General features: G+C 36.9%; 1 protein-coding gene across 1 annotated transcript in view; it reads left to right on the plus strand.

Annotated features, from left to right (window-relative positions):
* Positions 1-23,113, plus strand: part of LOC138335129 (small ribosomal subunit protein mS39-like) — a 31,763-nt gene that overhangs the window by 6,226 nt on the left and 2,424 nt on the right. Inside the window, exons 6-22 of the mRNA XM_069284067.1 lie at positions 1,207-1,311; positions 1,779-1,902; positions 5,076-5,211; positions 6,587-6,677; positions 7,011-7,071; positions 7,385-7,467; positions 8,149-8,281; positions 9,110-9,163; positions 9,995-10,057; positions 16,780-16,808; positions 17,232-17,341; positions 18,486-18,564; positions 18,829-18,919; positions 19,527-19,612; positions 20,509-20,573; positions 21,537-21,626; positions 22,897-22,950. Coding sequence (XP_069140168.1) covers positions 1,207-1,311; positions 1,779-1,902; positions 5,076-5,211; positions 6,587-6,677; positions 7,011-7,071; positions 7,385-7,467; positions 8,149-8,281; positions 9,110-9,163; positions 9,995-10,057; positions 16,780-16,808; positions 17,232-17,341; positions 18,486-18,564; positions 18,829-18,919; positions 19,527-19,612; positions 20,509-20,573; positions 21,537-21,626; positions 22,897-22,950 — 1,454 coding nt within the window. The remainder of the gene's footprint in view (positions 1-1,206; positions 1,312-1,778; positions 1,903-5,075; positions 5,212-6,586; positions 6,678-7,010; positions 7,072-7,384; positions 7,468-8,148; positions 8,282-9,109; positions 9,164-9,994; positions 10,058-16,779; positions 16,809-17,231; positions 17,342-18,485; positions 18,565-18,828; positions 18,920-19,526; positions 19,613-20,508; positions 20,574-21,536; positions 21,627-22,896; positions 22,951-23,113) is intronic.

The following is a 23,113-nucleotide window of genomic DNA, read 5'->3' on the forward strand; positions in this document are numbered from 1 at the left end:
AGAAATAATTCTTTCTAACAGTGATTCGCTATAGAGTTTCTGAAACTATTAGTTAATTAAAGTCATAGGCTGATTGCACCAAGATTTGTATCAAGCAGATGTATCTTGAGAAAGCTTTACTGTACATTATCAGTGATTTTTAGCTCACCTGGCCCGAAGGGCCGGTGAGCTTATGGCATGGCGCGGCGTCCGTCATCCAGCGTCCGTCCTGCCGTCCATCCGTCCTTCCATCAACATTTTCTTTAAATCGCTACTAGTCATAGAGTTCTGCATGGATTGTAACCAAATTTGGCCACAAATATCCATGGGGGAAGGGGAACAGAACTTGTATAAATTTGACTCTAATCCCCAGGAGGCAGGAGGGGTGGGGCCGAATAGGGGAAATAGAGGTAAATCCTATAAATCGCTACTTGTCCTAGAGTTCTGCATGGATTGTAACCAAATTTGGCCATAAACATCCATGGGGGGAAGGGGAACAGAACTTGTATAAAATTTGGCTCTGAACCCCCGGCGGCAGGAGGGGCGGGACCCAATAAGGGAAATACGGGTAAATGCTATAAATCGCTACTTGTCCTAGAGTTCTGCATGGATTGTAACCAAATTTGGCCATAAACATCCATGGGGGGGGGAGGGGAACAGAACTTGTATAAAATTTGGCTCTGAACCCCAAGGGGGCAGGAGGGTGGGGCCGAATAGGGGAAATAGAGGTAAATGCTATAAATCGCTACTTGTCCTAGAATTCTGCATGGATTGTAACCAAATTTGGCCACAAACATCCATGAGGGAAGGGCAACAGAACTTGTATAAATTTTGGCTCTGACCCCACGGGGACAGGAGGGGCGGGACCCAATAGGGGAAATACAGGTCAATCCTATAAATCGCTACTTGTCCTAGAGTTCTGCATGGATTGTAACCAAATTTGGCCATAAACATCCATGGGGGGAAGGGGAACAGAACTTGTATAAAATTTGGCTCTGAACCCCAAGGGGGCAGGATGGGTGGGGCCGAATAGGGGAAATAGAGGTAAATCCTATAAATCGCTACTTGTCCTAGAGTTCTGCATGGATTATGACCAAATTTGACCACAAACATCCATGGGGGAAGGGGAACAGAACTTGTATAAAGTTTGGCTCTGACCCCCTGAAGGTTAGAGTATCTTCAGATCCAGGTTAGTATGCTAATGTTTTATTCATGTTTGTGTTTTAGGTTAATTACAGATTTGCCTTACAATCAGGAAGAGCAACTGCACAGTACTTCATTGAGAAATTCCCAGAATGTTTTGCTTTTGAGAAGGGTGTACCTAGCATTGAGGTAAGTATCTTATCATAACTATATCATCTTAAGCTGGGTCCAATAGCAAGACTCATCTAAAACATAATTGAATTTGTTTGTTTAATTGTTTGATTAATTAACGTCCTATTAACAGCCAGGATCATGTAAGGATGGTTTCCCATGTATGCGGTGTGTAGCATGTGTGTAATGCGAGATATGTGTTTTGGGAGACTGCAGTATATTTGTGTATAAATTATTTAAACTGTAATTGCATTCAACTTAGTCGTTGCAATCTTTGCATTATGTGTCTTGATGAAATCGAAACCCAACTCTCTGTCATTTTTACATTCATGTCAACATTTTAAAATTCATGGTACAAATGTTTAAAAAGTAGCTATTTGTAACCTGGAAACACATTTTAGTTCAACCAAAACCTATACAAATCTATAGGATATATGCATGTTCCTGTAGTTATAGTAAGTCATAAAGAATTGTTCATGTTTCAGGCATTTGAACCCAAACATGGTATTGCTACTCTAGATGAGGTGTCAGAGGAGGCATTGCTTGAAAGGATTCAAAAGAATCTGGTGTCAGATTCGTTAAACATGTATGAAAAGATTATTGAAGAAGGTAAGATGTATGACCATGTAATTCTAGTAAAAATGTGTGATTAAAACAAATAAGGCCTTGTAGTTAAAGTGTTTCAACACCAAACTACTAGCTCTTCACCTCTTGGTAAGAATCATGGGACAGTTGCTAGGTCATGGGACAGTTGCTAGGCACTGACTATTGGTTGGTAGTTTTCTTTGGGTACTCCGGATTTCCTCCACATCTAAATTTTGTATATGACCCAGACTGTTTAAATAATATAAGACAAAAACAAACAGTGTCTTTTTAATTTGTTTATTTATGCATAGTTACTGAAAGTGTGTATATTAAGTCATCATATAGTTAACATATATTAGTACTTTTTATTTGGGTGTTTTATTCAATTAAGGATTGATTGTCAATTTTGTTGCTTGCATTGACTGATGAAGAAAGTTAATCTCGTGCAAATGAAGTGAACTGCGAAGCAGTTCATGTAACATTTGCACGAGATTAACTTTCTTCATCAGTCAATGCAAGCAACAAAATTGATAATCAATCCTTATATTTACATTAACCAATTTAAAAATTCCGCTGTTGAAAAAAGTCAAATTATATGTGTTCGGTATAAGATTATTATACAATTTTGCAACATTGTACCAGTTATCGTACATGTATGTACAGCTACGGAACAGCCGCCAGTCAGTTCTTCTCGTCACCAAGGCAACACAAAATGTAGTTCCGAAAATAACTTCATTCTTTGTGCGTTGTTACGATAAAAAACGGCGATTTTGAAATATTGTTTTTATATTCAAGAACTAATGGCTTAAATTTTATCATAAAACATTATTATGTAGCTTCAAATACAAAAATTGCTGCGCAGTACTAGCAGTGCAGTCAATGTGTAATCCGGTCGCTCGATTGAGCAGGGGTCCGGTTTCAAAGAAAATGACGATTGTGGTGAAAATGCTGAATGGTTGGTATCTAAACATAATCAAACCTTTTAAAACTCAATTATAATTGTTATGGAATTAACTGAATGTTGTATTTCCGTCTGATAATTATTTGTAGCTGACATTTAAATATGTATTAACTAAACCTGTTGTGAAATCCAACCCCTGTGTCTATAGTATGTGATGCAGTCCAATAATCATGCTTCCGGGGCTCAATAAAACGTGTTAAAATGCGGGACTTAGTCGCAGATCACTGGAAGACTTCTGTGTTATTCTTGAAATGTGATATCTTCTCTGTCTACTGGAGTTTGGGGATTAAAATTCGATATAAAGTAAGTAGAGAAACATCGATTTGAAATGTTGGCGGTTTCCAACGACCCTCCAATGCCGTGGATTTTGACACTCACAGAATCGTTTCGTTAGGCTTAATGTCACTGAAATTAGCCTGTTTGCTATTTGAGCGTATTTTCATGGAATCTATCGTTTCTAAGCTTACATGTATGACACCGTTTCACATATATTGTACACATTAAACTATTTGCGTTCGATTATGCCTACTAGGCTATGCGATGAGTGGTGAACCTCACTGCGTTCTGTCCTAACGTGACGCTAACCCAAATTACACTTTTTGAAGATAACATTGTAAAAATTTTCTTACGTGTGCTTGAATTAAGATATTTCTGTAAACATTAAACAAATAAATGCTTTTAGTTTTAATTTCATGCTTTGTTTACTTGTCAGCAGTGCATATATTTATAGGCCTAAATAGAGAGCTTTGAAGCATCCCCGGTTCAGGCTATGCTCAGCATTTTTTTTTACCTGGGCTTGAGCCTAATTCAGTGTTTCATCAAAATACGTGTAAAATATCTCTAGGCGGCTATAATATTATATTACTGACAATTTCTAATATCACTTTATCAAGCATTCCTGTCTGTGTTTCTAAATGTACAACGATAGGCCACATCGCAGAAAGTTCGTTCAAAACTGAAGCGGCGTAAAACTACAATGTAGGTCAAAATGTAAACAATGTCAAAATGTATTCTCACGCCGGCCAGAGGTCAGCACGTGACCAAGCATCTTCATTGGGAAATGAAGTGATCGGCGTTTACTAGTTTCATTGAGGCGGAGCGAAGTGAAAATGTAAATATATTATTTTGCACTTCCATATTATTTCACTTATTGTATTTTCTGTTTGTCATTAATATGGTAATTATCACTATTGCACCTCAGTAATTTGTAAGGGCTGTTCCAGCAAAACATATATGGCACCCAGGGAAGGCACTTTAAAAAATAGTATGTGCCATGGTGGGTTCAAAATAAAATCACTTCTGTGCCAGGGTGGCGTTTCAATAAATCCCTTCTGTGGGTGGGTCTATCTGAAGCATTTGTAACCTTTTGAAATAAATGCAATTTTATGTTTTATAATGTTGCTCAGTCATCCTGACTACAAAAATACAAAAATAAATATTGAAAAAAATGTTAATTTCTGACAATATTTAATGTGTTGTTCATCTTCAATACAAAACAATTATTATATTTTCTTAGTATTTTGATATAATAATGATAGACTATTTATCTAAAACATATTATATTCATTCAAACTTGACAATGGTACAAAGAAACAATAGATTAGTTTTGGCAAAATAACAGATCTTTATTTAAATTCACTGGTATTAAGTCGAGGAAAAAGTTGCAATTCACAAGCTTAAGTGTGAATGTTCAGATGTCTACTTTTACATTATGCTTGTGAAACATTTCAGTATGTTTAGTAGATTTTACGCTGGTTCTACAAGGATTGTACCCTTATACAAATTTAGTAGTAGATGCAGCATAACAAACAAAAGTTCACTGCACCATATACAGTGCAATTTTGTCCTAGGACTCTTTGGTGATGCTAGAAATCAAAATGTGTAAATCCAAATACTACAAATCGGAGTGAAATAAAAAATTAAATTGCTTCTATGCCATGGTCTTGTTCACAAAAAAAATAGATATGTGTGTGGGTCAACAAAATTGAAAATCACTTCTATCGGTGGGTCTCCCAATTTCAAAGTGCCTTCCCCCCCTACCATATATGTTTTACTGGAACAGCCCTAAGGACTTTGTGACGGGAACGATGATATAGAGACAGGGTTTCACTTCAAATCTAAACTTTAAAGATTTTTAACTCTTTCAAAACTTTGAAGATTTTTAACTCTTTCAAAACTTTGAAGATTTGACAGGTAGAAAATCAGTTTCATCAATGAAGTTTTATTGTTATAATAGGTGGGAGTGTTTCTTTGGAGACAGTAGAACAGATGATGGAGCTAGCCATGTATTACTTTGGAAAAGACCCAGATCGAATTATTGATAATCCGTTCTATCAACAGGCAATACAGAGAAAGGATGCTCCTCAACCGCAGTAAGTAGTAGAAAAAATATTTTGTAAGCCTGTCCATTAAAACAAAGTGCTGTCACTATTCAAGGCCTCGTGATGTTTAACAGCTTGGATATGCTTCCAATAGAAAGGAAGCTGGTAAACAGTACTGTAATCATTATGTTCCATATCTTTTTGAAGTTATAGGAAAAAAAACCCAGACATTCTTTTTCATAGGTGTGCCATTTCTATGAATATTATTTTATGCTTACAATTTAATTTAAATAACTCATTGAGGTACTCAATTGGTATTAATTTTCGTGCTTTTTTTACTTTTACAATGAAACAATGTGGCACATTGTTATCATAGCCAATAGCTTAGTTTGGCCAATGACTGTGCTGCATTTAAAATATCCTGAGAAAACGTTTTGTACATTAAAACACTCAAGGTTCAGTTCTTTTAGCCTATGGAATAATAGCCTCAAACTTCTAATCAGAAAAAATAAGTGTAACATTTGAAATTAAATTAAAGATGCTCCACCGCCGACAGAGTATAAATGATATTCTACCACAATAGGCGGTGTTATTCAACTCTCAGGATATCAAATAAACGATGCAGCTGTTGATTAACAATTTGTTTATACCACACGTGGTATAAACTCTGTACGCATTCTGATTGGCTGACACGATGAACTTTGACCGAACTACGTCTTTCTCAGTGTCGTGTCATCATTTGTCAACGTCATCAATAATCGAGTGACGTCATAATATGCTGTGATCGCTGCTTGGCGCCAAAACTGGTGTTGGATAGCGTACTTATCCTCGTCGTATTTTTATCGGCTAAAAGCGGATAATTGTGGTAGAAACAGGTCACACGACTCGTGGTTGTTGGATATGGAATTTATTCCACACTTGTAAGTTATTTTTTTAAAGTTACAAAAGACACTCGCTAAAGCTCGTATCTTTTGTAACTTTTAAAAAATAACTCACTTGTGTGGAATAAATTCCATATCCAACAACTACTCGTTGTGTAACCTCTATTTCATCATTTGAACAATAATTGGTGTATAATTGTGTATAAGTATGTGTATTTAACACAAAAAATAATATAAAGTAATTTATTTTGCCTTTGGTGCATGCGTAATCAATACTTCATTCCATATAGGATATAGTGGCATGGAATTTTTTCGGGATGCAATTAATTATTTTTCATATCTTTAACTTGAAGTAAAATTAGAAGCACTAACTTTTCAATGGTGGTAATGGAGTAAAGTAAGTAACTTTTGTAACTGAAGAAAAATACTAAATCGTCTGCTCCTGTTTTGATAGTGAAAAAATATCATTTGTCAGCGGTGGAGCATCTTTAATGTATATATGATAAATATAAAAACGTTTAAATGATACTTACCTCCCATTTCAGATCTCCTGAGTTTGTACACAAGCTTATGACATCACTGACTATAGAAAAGTCACCTCGGATTTACAAAGCTGTTATTCTCGGCTGTTGTAAGGTAAATGTATATTATAAGGCTTGAAATATAGTCGGCATCTAATCAACAAGTAAAAATATGTGAAATGATATGTTTTGTGCTTGACATAAACGTAATCAGCACTTTTTTCCATATGGAGCAAATAGGTGTCAAGGAAGCCATTTTGTATGTATAAGTTTAATCGTCTATTGACAGCCAGTGTCATCTAGGACCAAAGTTGGGATGCTATTAAACTTTAACTTCAATTTCAATGGTGTTTCTTTTCAAAGAGAAATTATTAATGTTTGAACATAAAGTTTTACCATAAGATGATTAAGATAATAAAACTGAAAGATATTTATTACCTTTACTTAGAATGAAAATATAGAGACAGCGGTGGGTTATTATAAGGAGATGAAAGGCAAAGGAATGAAATGTAAGTAGGAAGAATTTCTTTTCAATGATTTGCTGGTACATATAACAGATTTTGTAATCCAGGGAAATTTGCAATATTATGCATATCCTTAAAGTTGTTTTAAAATTGAAATGATTTTAAGATATAGTAACCACAAACGAATAATTTTGATATGCGAATAATTGGATCATGCAACGCAAATATTATCACACCACCAATAGTTTGAAAGCTAACTTAGCAAAAATATCCACTCTAAAAAATATCCACGCTTACAGTAATGCTGAATGGCTTATTGACTACAACCAATGTTGATATGTGTACTGTTGTTTGACAGGTGATTTAGATATTTTCCATGCTCTCTTGTCATCAAACCCTTGGTGGTCAAATCAACCGACGTTACCTCCAGACTCGGCCATCGTAAGTACATTATTCCTGATTTTATATAGTTCTACCACTGTATCAAAGTTAGGGATACAGAATTCAGGTTGTCTGTCTTTCTGTCTGTCTGTCTGTCTGGAGACATAGGATTCAACCCACTACTACTCCTAAACTACTAAAGGGATCTTAACAAAACTTGATGGCAATAATTCTTTTACAGTATAGATGTACATACTTTATATCGGTAGCAGATACCTCTGCCTTTTCCAAGTTATGCCCCTTTGTTACAAAACGTGGAGGTGGGAGAGTTTGGTGGATGGGGTTTAAATTGACCTCCTGGATGACAGTTCCAGTTGGGTTTTTTTTCAACATTTACCTCTTCATTTGAGAAAAATAGCCATGACTTAGTAAATGTTCTTTGAATTCAAAGAAGTTAAAATCCTTGAACTTCTATTTGAATGTACACATACAAGTAACATTGTTTGTTAAAGTGAATGACCTGTTTTCAAAGTCACAGTAGTGGAAGGTCTTGACATTTGAACAACATCATTCATGTTTGAAAAAAAATATACAAAAAATAAGATGAGAACAAGGAAAATATAGTGTACTGGTGCATATTTTAGTTAAATTGATTTTGGGGGCAGGTGGATTTATAGCTGTTTGAGATAAGCAAATTTGATTTGAATTGAGGTCCTGTATGAATTTTGTGATATTTTGTAGGACCTGCTCCGAGATATGAAGGCTGCAGGAGTTGCTCCAACACAGGAAACATTTTCCAGGTTGGCTGGCTTAGAATGTCCTGACTTTACATTTATAACAAAGATGTTCAGTGAAGCCAGGGCTCTTGGAATAGGTAAAGTAGCATTTAGTTATCATTTGATTCTTTAAATAACGCAAAATATTAGTAGAGGTGTGAGTAAATTATGAATTTATTCTTAAATTTTAATTTATAGAGCGTAATGTCTGTAATGCTAATCTGGCATCAGGTACTGCCATTTACTGCCATACAGATGGTTATTTTCAGGGTTCAAAGTTTTTGCGATTTGAACTAAAAATGTGAAAATAAGATATTAACACTTCTAAATTTTCATGATCTAACTTATAGCTTTAAGGTTTTTTTTAATCAACCATTTCTCAATATTACACGGATCAAATGTTTGCTATTATGGCAATGTCCTGTGAAATCACACACAAAAATGTCATTTCCATGAAAATAACCGGCTAGACGGTATATATCTTATAGCTCATTGTAGTCTTCAACCAATCCACAGAGGGGAGGGGGAGGGGGGAATTGGTCATACTCCATCATGTACTGGTTTATCTTGTGCAATACACCTATGTTGGCTGAGGGCTGTATTACGTATATGGCTACCCAAACTATTCAATGATGCCATGGTGTCAATTAAATGGCTGTTTTCTTGGAAAAATTTCAACATCATTTTTTTATGTTGAAAATTGATTTCTAGTGACTGTTTTTCAAAATGATGGGACATTTTTAGAGGAAAAATAGCAACATATTGTAATAGCATCTTGGTGTATGAAGGAAAATACTCAGATAGGGATATCCTACCAAATATACCAAAATCATAAATTTTTGATAGAAATTAATGTGAGATTTTGTTCTTTGTTTTGACATGTATGTAATGTTGGATGTATTTTTTTTTTTATATTTTATGACAAGAACCTACATTGTCCATGTGTCATCCGTTCCTGAAAACAATCAGAACTGCCCAAGGTAAACTGGAGTAGTCACCTCCATGGTGTAGACTATAAAATCTAGCTTTGACACATTTTGTATACATCAATTTAAAGTGAATAGTCGGGCAAAGAAAACCAGTCTAAATGCATTCATTGGCCTTCCAAAAGTTCTCGCATATTAATACGACGGCCAAGTTCTGCTTAGTTTCCCAGTTCTGACCATTAAAGTAAAGAAAAATTGAAAGCATTGAAAGCGAGGGTGCGTGGAAATGTAACCACGGACATAGTGAGCCGGGAGGACGTTTTAAAATTTCCATACTTTAAATTAATGTCTTCGTACGCAGACAGATTTTGACGAGAGATTTTATTTTTCCATTTCATAAGAAATTATACTGGATACATTCACACCATTTTTACCGACTTTAGCCATCCTTGCCCGACTGTTCACTTTAATATCTGATTATTTCATGTTGTCTCTATACAAATTTTGAATCAATAATTGTGCATTTGTGAAATTGATTATTTGAAAAAATAGAATATCAGTAGTGAAAACCTATTGATTTGCCAAAATTAGATATGTTTATTAGCCCAAACTTGACAGTTATTTCAAAGTCTGTATTTATATCACCTATTGAAAAATCTTCAGCTCATCTCTTTAAGAGGGCTTTGCTTTCCTCAAACTCTTGTTAAGTTCATGTCTCAAACTTAAACTTATACCTAAATAAGTGTTCTTAAGCCATTTTTATGGCCGTAGTTTGTTTAAATGCAACCACCAGTCTTATTATATAGTGCATTGTGTATGAAACAAATGAGATTAAAATTCATCTTACAATCTCTGGTCAATTTGTTTTATGTATATTTGCTGCAGATCTACAATCCATCCTAGATTTTGTGGAAGCTGAGAACATAAAGGCCGCTTCAGAAGAAGAAAGTAAGTGCTTTTATGTGCATAAGTAATTATAATAAAGCATGTTGATCCAAGAGCACAAATCCAGTTGAGCTACTGGCTCTACATCATATACTATAAGGCTTTGGAACTCCATACAGTCAAACCTGCTCTAACGACCGCCTGTATATAACGACCGCCTGTCTATAACGACCGGTTTTTAGCTCACCTGGCCCGAAGGGCCGGTGAGCTTATGTCATGGCGCGGCGTCCGTCGTCCGTCGTCCGTCGTCCGTCCGTCCGTCAACATTTCCTATAAATCGCTACTTGTCCTAGAGTTCTGCATGGATTGTAACCAAATTTGGCCACAAACATCCTTGGGGGAGGGGGAACAGAACTTGTATAAATTTTGGCTCTGACCCCCCAGGGGCAGGAGGGACGGGGCCCAATAGGGGAAATAAAGGTAAATCCTTTAAATCGCTACTTGTCCTAGAGTTTGGCATGGATTGTAACCAAAATCAGCCACATACATCCTTGGGGGAAGGGGAACAGAACTTGTATAAATTTTGGCTCTGATCCCCCAGGGGCAGGAGGGGCGGGGCCCAATAGGGGAAATAGAGGTAAATCCTTTAAATCGCTACTAGTCATAGAGTTCTGCATGGATTGGAACCAAATTTGGCCACAAACATCCTTTGGGGAGGGGGAACAGAACTTGTATAAATTTTGGCTCTGACCCCCCAGGGGCAGGAGGGGCGGGGCCCAATAGGGGAAATAGAGGTAAATCCTTTAAATCGCTACTTGTCCTAGAGTTTGGCATGGATTGTAACCAAAATCAGCCACAAACATCCTTGGGGGAAGGGGAACAGAACTTGTATAAATTTTGGCTCTGATCCCCCAGGGGCAGGAGGGGCGGGGCCCAATAGGGGAAATAGAGGTAAATCCTTTAAATCGCTACTAGTCATAGAGTTCTGCATGGATTGGAACCAAATTTGGCCACAAACATCCTTGGGGGAGGGGGAACAGAACTTGTATAAATTTTGGCTCTGGCCCCCCGGGGGCAGGAGGGGCGGGGCCCAATAGGGGAAATAGAGGTAAATCCTTTAAATCGCTACTTGTCATAGAGTTCTGAATGAAATGTAACCAAATTTGGCCACAAACATCCTTGGGGGAAGGGGAACAGAACTTGTATAAATTTTGGCTCTGATCCCCCGGGGGCAGGAGGGGCGGGGCCCAATAGGGGAAATAGAGGTAAATCCTTTAAATCGCTACTTGTCCTAGAGTTTGGCATGGAATGTAACCAAAATCAGACACAAACACCTTTGGGGAAGGGGAACAGTACTTGTATAAATTTTGGCTCTGATCACCCAGGGGCAGGAGGTGCGGGGCCCAATAGGGGAAATAGAGGTAAATCCTTTAAATCGCTACTAGTCATAGAGTTGTGAATGGAATGTACCAAAATTTGGCCACAAACATCCTTGGGGGAAGGGGAACAGAACTTGTATAAATTTTGGCTCTGGCCCCCCGGGGGCTGGAGGGGCGGAGCCTAATAGGGGAAATAGAGGTAAATCCTTTAAATCGCTACTAGTCACAGAGTTCCGCATGGAATGTAACCAAATTTGGCCAGAAATATCCTTGGGAGAATAAGAACTGAGTTTGTATAAATTTTGGCTCTGGTCCCGGGGGGCAGGAGGGGCGGGGCCCAATAGGGGAAATAGAGATAAATTCTTTAAATCGCTACTAGTCATAGAGTTCTGTATGGATTGTAACCAAATTTGGCCACAAACATCCTTGGAGGAAGGGGAACAGAACTTGTATAAATTTTGGCTCTGACCCCCTGGGGGCAGGAGGGGTGGGGCCTAATAGGGGATTTAGAGGTTAATATTAAAATTCCTTCAGAAAAGAAACAATGAACCTGTATTCAGAACATTACTTGGCATTACAAACCAGGTGAGCGATACAGGCCCTCTGGGCCTCTTGTTAGACTCCCCGTGTGTTTTTACTATATAATGGCACTCTGCATAATGACCACCTGTCTAATGTGGCTAACGACCGGTCGTTTTAGCCCCGTCAAGGTTGGCTAACGACCGGTCGCTGTGATCGACTTTTTGAGTACCGTGTACTCCCATAACATGAGAGTTGACTGGTCAGCCGTTTTTGTATCGGACGTTATTTTGCTGACTGTCGACTCTCATTTCCGAAGGCCTATTTCTTTGATGCAGCTTCCGACGTCAGATGAAGGCGGAAGGAAAAGTGCAATAATATCAATATTTCTTGCTCTATCAGTGATAACATTGATGTGTACTTACAGTTTAGGTATTAATTATCCCATTTATCTAGGAAACCCATAATTTGTGGCCTCATAAAATAGTATTTTAGCAGATTAGATATTTTTAGCTCACCTGGCCCGAAAGGGCGGCTGTGAGCTTATGTCATGGCGGCGCGAATTCAAGCGTCGTCGTCGTCCGTCGCGTCCGTCGTCGTCCGTTCCGTCCGTCCGTCCGTCAACATTTCCTATAAATCGCTACTTGTCCTAGAGTTCTGCATGGATTGTAACCAAATTTGGCCACACAAACATCCTTGGGGGAGGGGGAACAGAACTTGTATAAATTTCGGCTCTGACCCCCCAGGGGCAGGAGGGACGGGGCCCAATAGGGGAAATAAAGGTAAATCCTTTAAATCGCTACTTGTCCTAGAGTTTGGCATGGATTGTAACCAAAATCAGCCACATACATCCTTGGGGGAAGGGGAACAGAACTTGTATAAATTTTGGCTCTGATCCCCCAGGGGCAGGAGGGGCGGGGCCCAATAGGGGAAATAGAGGTAAATCCTTTAAATCGCTACTAGTCATAGAGTTCTGCATGGATTGGAACCAAATTTGGCCACAAACATCCTTTGGGGAGGGGAACAGAACTTGTATAAATTTTGGCTCTGACCCCCCAGGGGCAGGAGGGGCGGGGCCCAATAGGGGAAATAGAGGTAAATCCTTTAAATCGCTACTTGTCCTAGAGTTTGGCATGGATTGTAACCAAAATCAGCCACAAACATCCTTGGGGGAAGGGGAACAGAACTTGTATAAATTTTGGCTCTGATCCCCCAGGGGCAGGAGGGGCGGGGCCCAATAGGGGAAATAGAGGTAAATCCTTTAAATCGCTACTAGTCATAGAGTTCTGCATGGATTGGAACCAAATTTGGCCACAAACATCCTTGGGGGAGGGGGAACAGAACTTGTATAAATTTTGGCTCTGGCCCCCCGGGGGCAGGAGGGGCGGGGCCCAATAGGGGAAATAGAGGTAAATCCTTTAAATCGCTACTTGTCATAGAGTTCTGAATGAAATGTAACCAAATTTGGCCACAAACATCCTTGGGGGAAGGGGAACAGAACTTGTATAAATTTTGGCTCTGATCCCCCGGGGGCAGGAGGGGCGGGGCCCAATAGGGGAAATAGAGGTAAATCCTTTAAATCGCTACTTGTCCTAGAGTTTGGCATGGAATGTAACCAAAATCAGACACAAACACCTTTGGGGAAGGGGAACAGTACTTGTATAAATTTTGGCTCTGATCACCCAGGGGCAGGAGGGCGGGGCCCAATAGGGGAAATAGAGGTAAATCCTTTAAATCGCTACTAGTCATAGAGTTGTGAATGGAATGTACCAAAATTTGGCCACAAAACATCCTTGGGGGAAGGGGAACAGAACTTGTATATAAATTTTGGCTCTGGCCCCCCAGGGGCTGGAGGGGCGGAGCCTAATAGGGGAAATAGAGGTAAATCCTTTAAATCGCTACTAGTCACAGAGTTCCGCATGGAATGTAACCAAATTTGGCCAGAAATATCCTTGGGAGAATAAGAACTGAGTTTGTATAAATTTTGGCTCTGGTCCCGGGGGGCAGGAGGGGCGGGGCCCAATAGGGGAAATAGAGATAAATTCTTTAAATCGCTACTAGTCATAGAGTTCTGTATGGATTGTAACCAAATTTGGCCACAAACATCCTTGGGGGAAGGGGAACAGAACTTGTATAAATTTTGGCTCTGACCCCCTGGGGGCAGGAGGGGTGGGGCCTAATAGGGGATTTAGAGGTTAATATTAAAATTCCTTCAGAAAAGAAACAATGAACCTGTATTCAGAACATTACTTGGCATTACAAACCAGGTGAGCGATACAGGCCCTCTGGGCCTCTTGTTAGACTCCCCGTGTGTTTTTACTATATAATGGCACTCTGCATAATGACCACCTGTCTAATGTGGCTAACGACCGGTCGTTTTAGCCCCGTCAAGGTTGGCTAACGACCGGTCGCTGTGATCGACTTTTTGAGTACCGTGTACTCCCATAACATGAGAGTTGACTGGTCAGCCGTTTTTGTATCGGACGTTATTTTGCTGACTGTCGACTCTCATTTCCGAAGGCCTATTTCTTTGATGCAGCTTCCGACGTCAGATGAAGGCGGAAGGAAAAGTGCAATAATATCAATATTTCTTGCTCTAACAGTGATAACATTGATGTGTACTTACAGTTTAGGTATTAATTATCCCATTTATCTAGGAAACCCATAATTTGTGGCCTCATAAAATAGTATTTTAGCAGATTAGATATGATGAATCCCTTCAGTAACATTTTGACCTAGTTTCAAATATGGCGGCTGGTTACTACAAAAAAACGGAACGTGAATTCAAGCGGGCAGAATGCAAGTAAAAGTTAAGGCAGATCAAGCGTTTTGGGGACTTTGCAATTCGTTTTTTCTATTTACCGGGCGGATCGCTTTCATCATGAAGTTTTGTCTGGGTCATGAAAGTTTACGTTAGGAGATGTAAATATTTGTTTCAAATGGATTTTACGGCTGATTTTGTCAAAAAAATTGTTCATATATGAAAAAGAGGTAGGTATTTGACATTGATGACGATTTACATATGATTTAAACGTTTTATATTGTCACAATCCAAACTTTGAAAATGTTACCCTCAGCATCGGGTAAATGGCCTATCGGAAGTTAGAGGTTAGACACGACGTAATGTTCCAAAAGTGTCTCGTCGTGCTATACCTCTAACATTGTTGGAGTAAGTACCGTGTAGTAGCGTCCCTTTGACCTACTTCCGGTAATTAACTCCCTTTGTAAGCAAATGGCAGCCATTACTGAAGCCCAAGCTATGAATTGTTTATACAGTGCTGTTTGGTTTATAACCTAGCGGTCGTAACATTTGAGGTACAAAATGGTTGTCAACTTAAGGATGGAAGTTTTAACGACCGTTTATGCCTATCAAAGACTGAAATTATGTTTGGTCGCGAACGCCATGTGCACGAAAAGATCACTCGTAAACACAACTCGGATGATACTGTAGGCAAAATAAAACATGTCAATTTATTTAATGTGTTCCGTTATTCATTGTCGATATTTAGCATTGTTTTATTACAAAGAAATGGCCTGTACTTAAGCTATTTCAAATAGGCTTATGAATTTACGTTCGACTTCTTTACGATTAGAGTCAGTCGGATTAACGCCTCCAAATCGATCTTTCATGTTCCGAGATTAATCCGTCAAAACTGGTTACACGGCAACATTACATACGACTTGCCTGCGAGAATGTGTTGTGAAAAAATATTACACGCTTACATTGTCTGAAAATAATCGTTCACAGATAATTCCATGCCATGTGAAGTCAGTAATTAGGTAATGATTATTTTCATAGATGAAAAAATCTACTATGTATCAAAACGAGTTGATTTTGTTATGATCGAAATTTCCGATAGCATTAAAATAAAACTAACACAAATCACGGAATTATATTGACACAGTTATTTCTTAAATAATATATGGCAATACATAAATAAACATCCAGTAGCAGGTCTGTTTTGTATTAATACAATTCTGTTTCATTTACTGGCTCATTGGTTGGCACAAAAGCCCCAACCTGTCTATAAAGGCAACCTGTCTATAGTGACTGTTTTTCTGTCTCCCCTTCAGTGGTCGTTATAGACAGGTTTGACTGTACTTGGTATTTGGATCCACCTCGATGAGATAATGTGTCACTGTTGGGCCAAACACAGGATCTTGGCACAAATTTATTTAACCAACAGTATACATATATATTATAGCATCGAGGATATAAACTCTGCGTTAGAGAAAAGCAGACTTACATATCGTGACTGCATTATGCAAATTATGCAGTGTTGCAATGGTCTGTAAAATCGAGAAGCATTCCGAAGAATAAATGAACATTGCAGTGGTGGTTAAAGTAAGTGAGCTACACGATGTTTAAATTGAGTTTCTACAAAGTACGGGAAATAACACCTCCAAAGGAGATTGTGGATGAGCACAGTTATTGGTACTGTTTACCACCACAAGCGTAGATTTTGTGATTTCTGCTTGGTTTTTTGAGGTACCCAATAGAGGCGAGATGACACTTAGGGAAATGTCTACCTAGCATATTTTTCGTAAATTTCCAGAGTCATCAGGTCAATACTTGGCCAATTTTGTTCATCAATCACTCATTGGGAAGATAAATTATTTCTCTTTAAGGTAAGATATGAATCTTTGGTGTATAGAGCCCGCTTATTGAAAAATGATGGTTATAATATATACATGTATATATATGTATATACTGTTGGTAAAAAAAATTGTGCCAAGTCCCTGTGGGGCCAAAATTGTCCTTTAAACTTATGAATACAATATTGATGGATGGATAAGTTATATCCATTGAAGATTTATAAATCAATGAAGACAAAATTTATTCATATTATCATAATGTCATTTATATCATCTTGATTTGTTTCACAGTGCAATTCTTCGTTACTGCGATGAAAACAGTAAGTATTACTACACAACAGGTAGTTTTATTTGGCCATGACATTCATGGATAATTGTAGACCTTATAAGTATTAATTAAGAAATGTTTCTAACAGTCCTGCATACAACACATTAAGGAATATAATGTCAGTAGTGATTTTTCATAAATTTGTGTACATTTATTAATCCGCTAAACCTGCCTGTATTGTTATGACCGTTCCATCTTAACTTATTACAGAGTTATCTGCCCTAGCGATTGGGACCATATATTTAAGCTTTTATTTCAATGGTTTACATTCTATATCGAGTATTATTTCTTAAGTTTGATCATTTGTTCAGTAATGGTTTGGCCCTAAATCACTTCAGCTGTTGATGGGCCAGAAAACTAAAACAAACAAAACGGTGATCAAATCTTACATACATCCATCTTGTATTTCTTACAGTGTGATAATACCTTGAGAAATTGTGATATGGCGAAGGAGGTTGACCGTGTGTTTCAAACCTTAGGGGAAGGTCATTACTTCTACTCTGTGGCGGAGTCTAGAACCTACTAGTAAGTAATTTATTATATACATAGGTTTGATTATCAGACTCTTTTCAGCTCCTTTGGAGTTTTTTAAGAACATTTCAATATTCTTCTGACAATAAGCCCCACTGCACTAGAGCTAAATGATGAGATTTTCAGGGAAGAGGTCTTAAAGTAACAGAACGTAGGCCATAGATTTTTTATACCCCGGGCCAGAGTCAGATTTTCTACCTCTGATGCTGGCTCACTTAGAACTTTGCAATATAGTTTTAAAATGTTTTAAAAAGTCTGAAATTGTCAAAAATAATTAAATATTGTATACAATAATGAAGTGGAAATCAGTTGTGGGTATTTTAACACCCTTTTAATGGAATAATGTAAGGATATATGTTACACAACCAGTGACACTTTTATATATAACATATTGATGACCATCCTCGATATTCCAGGGGTTACTATCACTGTCGTTATATACACCCAAGGAATACATCTTAGTCCTAGCAAAAGTGAAGGCAGTTCATTATGGGGGAAAATTGACCAATCAAAAGCCTTTAGAGACTTCCGTTGAAGATTTACAGTGAGCATTTTCAAATTTCAAAGCCATGCAATATACCGTTATTTGATTCTTTTGGTGTATATAAAAGGACCAAACTACCTGTTCATACACTGTCACACACAGAGCCTTCAGTTTTGCTATGAAATATTCCCGAAGTGGATATAACAACAGTGATATTAGTGCTTGGATTATCAAGGATGTTTGGTGACTAGTACAGTATACATTTTTTGAGAAAATACAAACAGACTGTGAATACATGTACAGTGAAACCTGCCTTAAGTGAATTTCTAAGGAGAGTTCAAAATAAGGTCGCATAAGATAGGTGGTCACTTAAGACAGGTTGTACACAAGTTGTCTTTGAAATGAAATCTGTAGATCAGTGATCTGGCACTGTTGAGATATGTAATCATGTAATTAAAACACCAATTTAAGTCCTTTTGACTTCTGGAGGCGTATCCTTGTATGTGATCAAATAATCGATATACAATTCTTTGTCATGGCATTGTAAATAGACAGAAATGACTCTGTCTCACTACTCTTTGCAGAGTACCTGATCACATGTGCTTAAGAGGCTATTTACTACTGCCATGATTTTTTTTTATCTTTTTCATGTAGCCGCTCTTTATTCTATGCTTTGAACTTCTACGATACATTAGAAAATATCATGGAAATGTACCAAAAATATGTTCCCCATGTAAGTATTACAACTTAACATCTGTGATTTAAGGCGAGAATTTGTAGAAGTCTATTGCTTTTGTGGTTTTATTTTAAAAATGTCTATTTAATGAATTGGATTTCTCATCATAATTTATCTCTGTGCTGAATCAATTTTTTCCATAATCATAATCACTTACCACATAAATTCTTTGTAAATTTCTACTTTCACTTTCTATTTTTGCAAACTTGCTCTAATTCAGATTGAAATTCTACTTTAAAAAGCTTTCTTTTCAAATTTTAGAAAGTTACAACATTTAGTATACCCCTGCGTCCTGTATGGAGACTTATGAAACAAGAAAACAATTTTGAGCATATGCCAAAAATATTCAAGGGTAAGTCAAATTTCAATAGTATCTTCATGTATATATAAACAACATCTTCATGATACATCTTTGCTTTATGTCCTTACATGTAGATATTGATTGTGGAGTCATCATTTTGTCAGCAAAAATAATGTTTTTCCTGGGAAAATTTTTAAAAATTATGATGTTACGCTCACAAACATATGATGTAAGAATTGATACCTTCCTGCAAGGGCAGATAAGTCTGTAATATGCAAAATGCCGAATAGTTCATTGATGAAAGCATATGTCATTGTGTCCTCCTGGGGTACATCATATCAAATGTGTCTGCCTGATGTGAAGTATTTCATATGACATGTATCATGTCATTGATATTGCTGATGAAAATATTTCTAATTTATGTAATTATTGTTACTACTTTTTTGTTCAGTACTAATTCATAATTACTGATGAAAATATTTATATTTTATAAATGATAAATATTATTTCTCTATCTTGTTCAGTTGGTCATTTTACCTACCCTCATTGGTAAACATATGTATATAGATATAACATCAAGCATTGTATGTACATGTGATGCTAATAGAAATACTTTAACTATATAATAATATAACTGATTTTATTACACATGTTTCAGACATTTACCTCAACATCAGGAGACTTGACAACGAAACTGTGCAGGAAGCTCTGAGTGTAATGGATAATATCAGCGGCCCTCCACAGGTTTCTACAGATTTACAGTAAAACCTCTATAGCTACCTTAGCAACCACCCATGTCAAAGACCAGCTGCATGAAAAGACCGCTTTCTTTGGGTGCTAAATGGCCAAATTTAACAAAATGCAACAACCTGCGTATAAAGACAACTTAGCTATAAAAACAATATTCTCTTTGGCTATTGGGTTGTCTTTATAGACAGGTTTTAATGTATTTTTAGGGCATCACATTATAGATGTCCATTGCGGGGATCCCTATGATAACCACTGTTTGTCTGTTTGTCCAAGATTGGTTTCCAGAGATGTGTTAATGATATTTGTGAGGGGGGTTCATTGGTGTGATGGAAAGGGTTTCCATTGCAAGCAAGAACCAAAAATGGCTGCTTGAGATGTTGCTGGTGTTAGGGTGACGGGGTTTAGATCAAAATGAGATCCAAATGTGGTGCTGAAAATTGGATACCTTATGTCAGGTTGTTTTCACAAGTCAAAGAGTAAAAACAAATTGTGATTATGACTTAAAATGTGAAAATAACAATAATTAAAAAGATAAAATTTGAACTGGCTAGAATAGTATGATACTGTTTTATTTCTTCTATTACTTATTACTTCACAGATTCAATTTTCACAACTAAAACTGTATGTCCATGCCGTGAAATTGCAAAAATATCATTCCTGCTGACTGGCTATACAATATGACCAAAGAAATTGTTTTTGAAATAAATTCTCTATTGTACAGGGATGAAAATGTTCCGCCGATTGGCTGATTTCAGCCTTTTTTACTTTCAGAAAATAGGTTCCTTGTACATGTAATATCATATAATTTTCCACCAAAACATAAAGTCCAGCCTTTTTCAGGTTTTTTCAATTTTCATCTCTGATTGTATAAATGAATATTTCTGTTGTAGTTATTACAAGAGCTGGTCAACGTCTTTGACTTTTTGAAGGAGGATGTTATAAGACAGATGAACAGGTACGTAGATTATGTTTCAGACGGAAATTGATGGATTGCCAGCTGTCAATCAATCCATCTGAGTACTGCACATGACTTTGTATTTTGTATTATGAATTTTGTTGAACATTTGCTACAACAAAGTATAGGTACATGCACGTTTGTGAGCATGAGGCATGGCTACATACTGCCTGGCAATCCGTCCTTCAGTCACTGATTGAATATCCGGTAATATAATCTTGAAAACATGAGGCTTACCAAATGTGGAACAGCCAAAATTTTATGTAAAGGATGGGATATCCTTATCCACCTGACAGATCCATGCTTAATTTGTTTTTCTCTCATATTTTAACAAAAGATTTCAAAAAATCTTACTTATTCAGACTAATTTCTCGCATCAAACTTTATAGTTGCTTTAGAAAAGAGAAGCTAAAACAAAACAAATTTGTTGTGTTTGCATCACTTTCATATGGTACATATATAGAAACCAGCTACACTTCTAATCCAAAGCCTAATTCAAAGTCCAATTCTTTTAAACTAAAACAGCATTAAAACAAATATGTTGAGACATTTCTTCCTTTGAAATATTTTAGGGTGTCGAAAATGAAACTAAAATGGGAATGATCATATTCAGTGTTTTTCTGGAACAGTGAAAAGATAATCTTTTATGAATACTCCACTGCTGCATTGACATATTAATTGACAGTACTAAGGAGATGACAATCTTCAAACTCATTAATGTGTTTCTAGATATCACTGATTATCACTTAAACAGCAGACATTACGTCTTTTTCACTCTCCTTCTGGTAATGTTTTGTCAGAGACATTCAAGGATGTGCCAGGTTTAGGAGGTAAAGGAAAGTTGAAGTACCTAGAGAAAAACCAGTGATCAGCACCAAGCCGCTGCTCCACATTGGGGTTTGAACTAGTGTTGTGTTGTAATATGTCGGGAGTGTTGATGATTGTTCTTGATTTTTTTTTCAGAAAATTTGCATCAAGAAATAAATCGGAACTGAAATATTTTGCGGTTGCAAGCAAACTCAATTTGAAGGCAGGAGACTTTGACCAAGCATGGTAAGTTGTTTTTGATGTTTTTTGTAATGAACATTTGATAAAAAGATGCATCTGACTTCATAAATAATATTAAACAAGACAAGTTAAGTTTTCTCTCAAACCTACAGGTGTAGTTCAGGTTAATTTCATGTACGTTGTCTTAGATACCCATACAAAATAACCGTGTGTCAACAAAATGGCCGTACTACATGTCATCTTGGTAAAATTGAACATCATTTTCACAAACCTTGCTTATTTTACTGTAAAGGACACAAACAGTAGGAAATTATTTATTACAATACATCAAGGACATAAACCGTCTCCCAAGGATAATGAGCGATAGTGCTACATACGTACATGGTACGTACACGTGTTGCCGAGGATGATTTCATATAGGCTTGTGAGCACATGTATATATGTATATCTGCGGGTTATTTATAAATTAGGTGTTACAGTATTGTACGTGCAAAATATCTCACCGCAGGAGCCTTATACATGTAGATGCATATGATTCTGGAAATTAAGCTTTTAGGAAGTAGTTAGTGAGCATTTAATGTCTAACAGACATATTTCTACTTTTTTTCAAAATCAATGAGTTTTAAAGGCCTTTTTCGTCTTTTTCAAGGCCCTATTGAAATCAAATTTAGATTCAATTGAAATACGAATAAAATCTCCTGTCAGCTACAACTTCTGGAACAATTGCTGAATTGATCATTTGCCATCACTGATGATTATGAATAAAAAAAATAGTTCATTAAATGAAGTACTGGGATGTGTCTTTATCAGAACGAGAACACGGTCATGAGTCTGGATTTAAGATCAATTTGCCCTGAAGTTTGAATGTGGAATCAAATGTTATTTTTATTATAGAACAAATGACTATTTAAGAACTATTCAAGTCCGTCTGGTGAATTTCAAGGTCTTTTCAAGCCACTCTTTATTTAAGGACTTTCAAGGCCAACACATTATAATTAATTCATGGTCTTTTCAAGGTCTGTACCCACTATGTAAAGTATATAAAAGAGTCTTGTAATATTAGGACATGATCTATTTTACTATTATATATAGATTGTTTAATATCAATTTAGACCACTAAAGCTTGAGAGTGAATTGAAATGGTTTTCACAAATGAATGTGAAAACTTATAACAGTGCACAATTGTCGGTAAGATCCCTTGAAAGTGAATTTATGTATTTGTTGAACAATATGCATAATACTGTAAGTACATGTATATTAAATACAGTAGTTTACAGTGTGTGATCCTTGTGACTTTTTTCCATTACTATTTTAGGGAGTATTTTGAGTTGTGTGAGGACTACATAGCATTTCCTGAAGACCAGTGTGTGTAAGTATAGATTCACAGCTTTGTATTTTGTTCAATTGAACTAAGGTCATCTTCAACACACAAGACTATGTTGATAGCAATGATATCTTCAAGGATATTTACACAGTTTTAATATAGCCCTAATGAGCCCTTAATGACATTGCTAACTAGAACTGTTGCCAGA

Source organism: Argopecten irradians, chromosome 11 (assembly GCF_041381155.1).
Source record: "Argopecten irradians isolate NY chromosome 11, Ai_NY, whole genome shotgun sequence".
In the NCBI taxonomy this organism is placed as follows: Eukaryota; Metazoa; Mollusca; class Bivalvia; order Pectinida; family Pectinidae; genus Argopecten; species Argopecten irradians.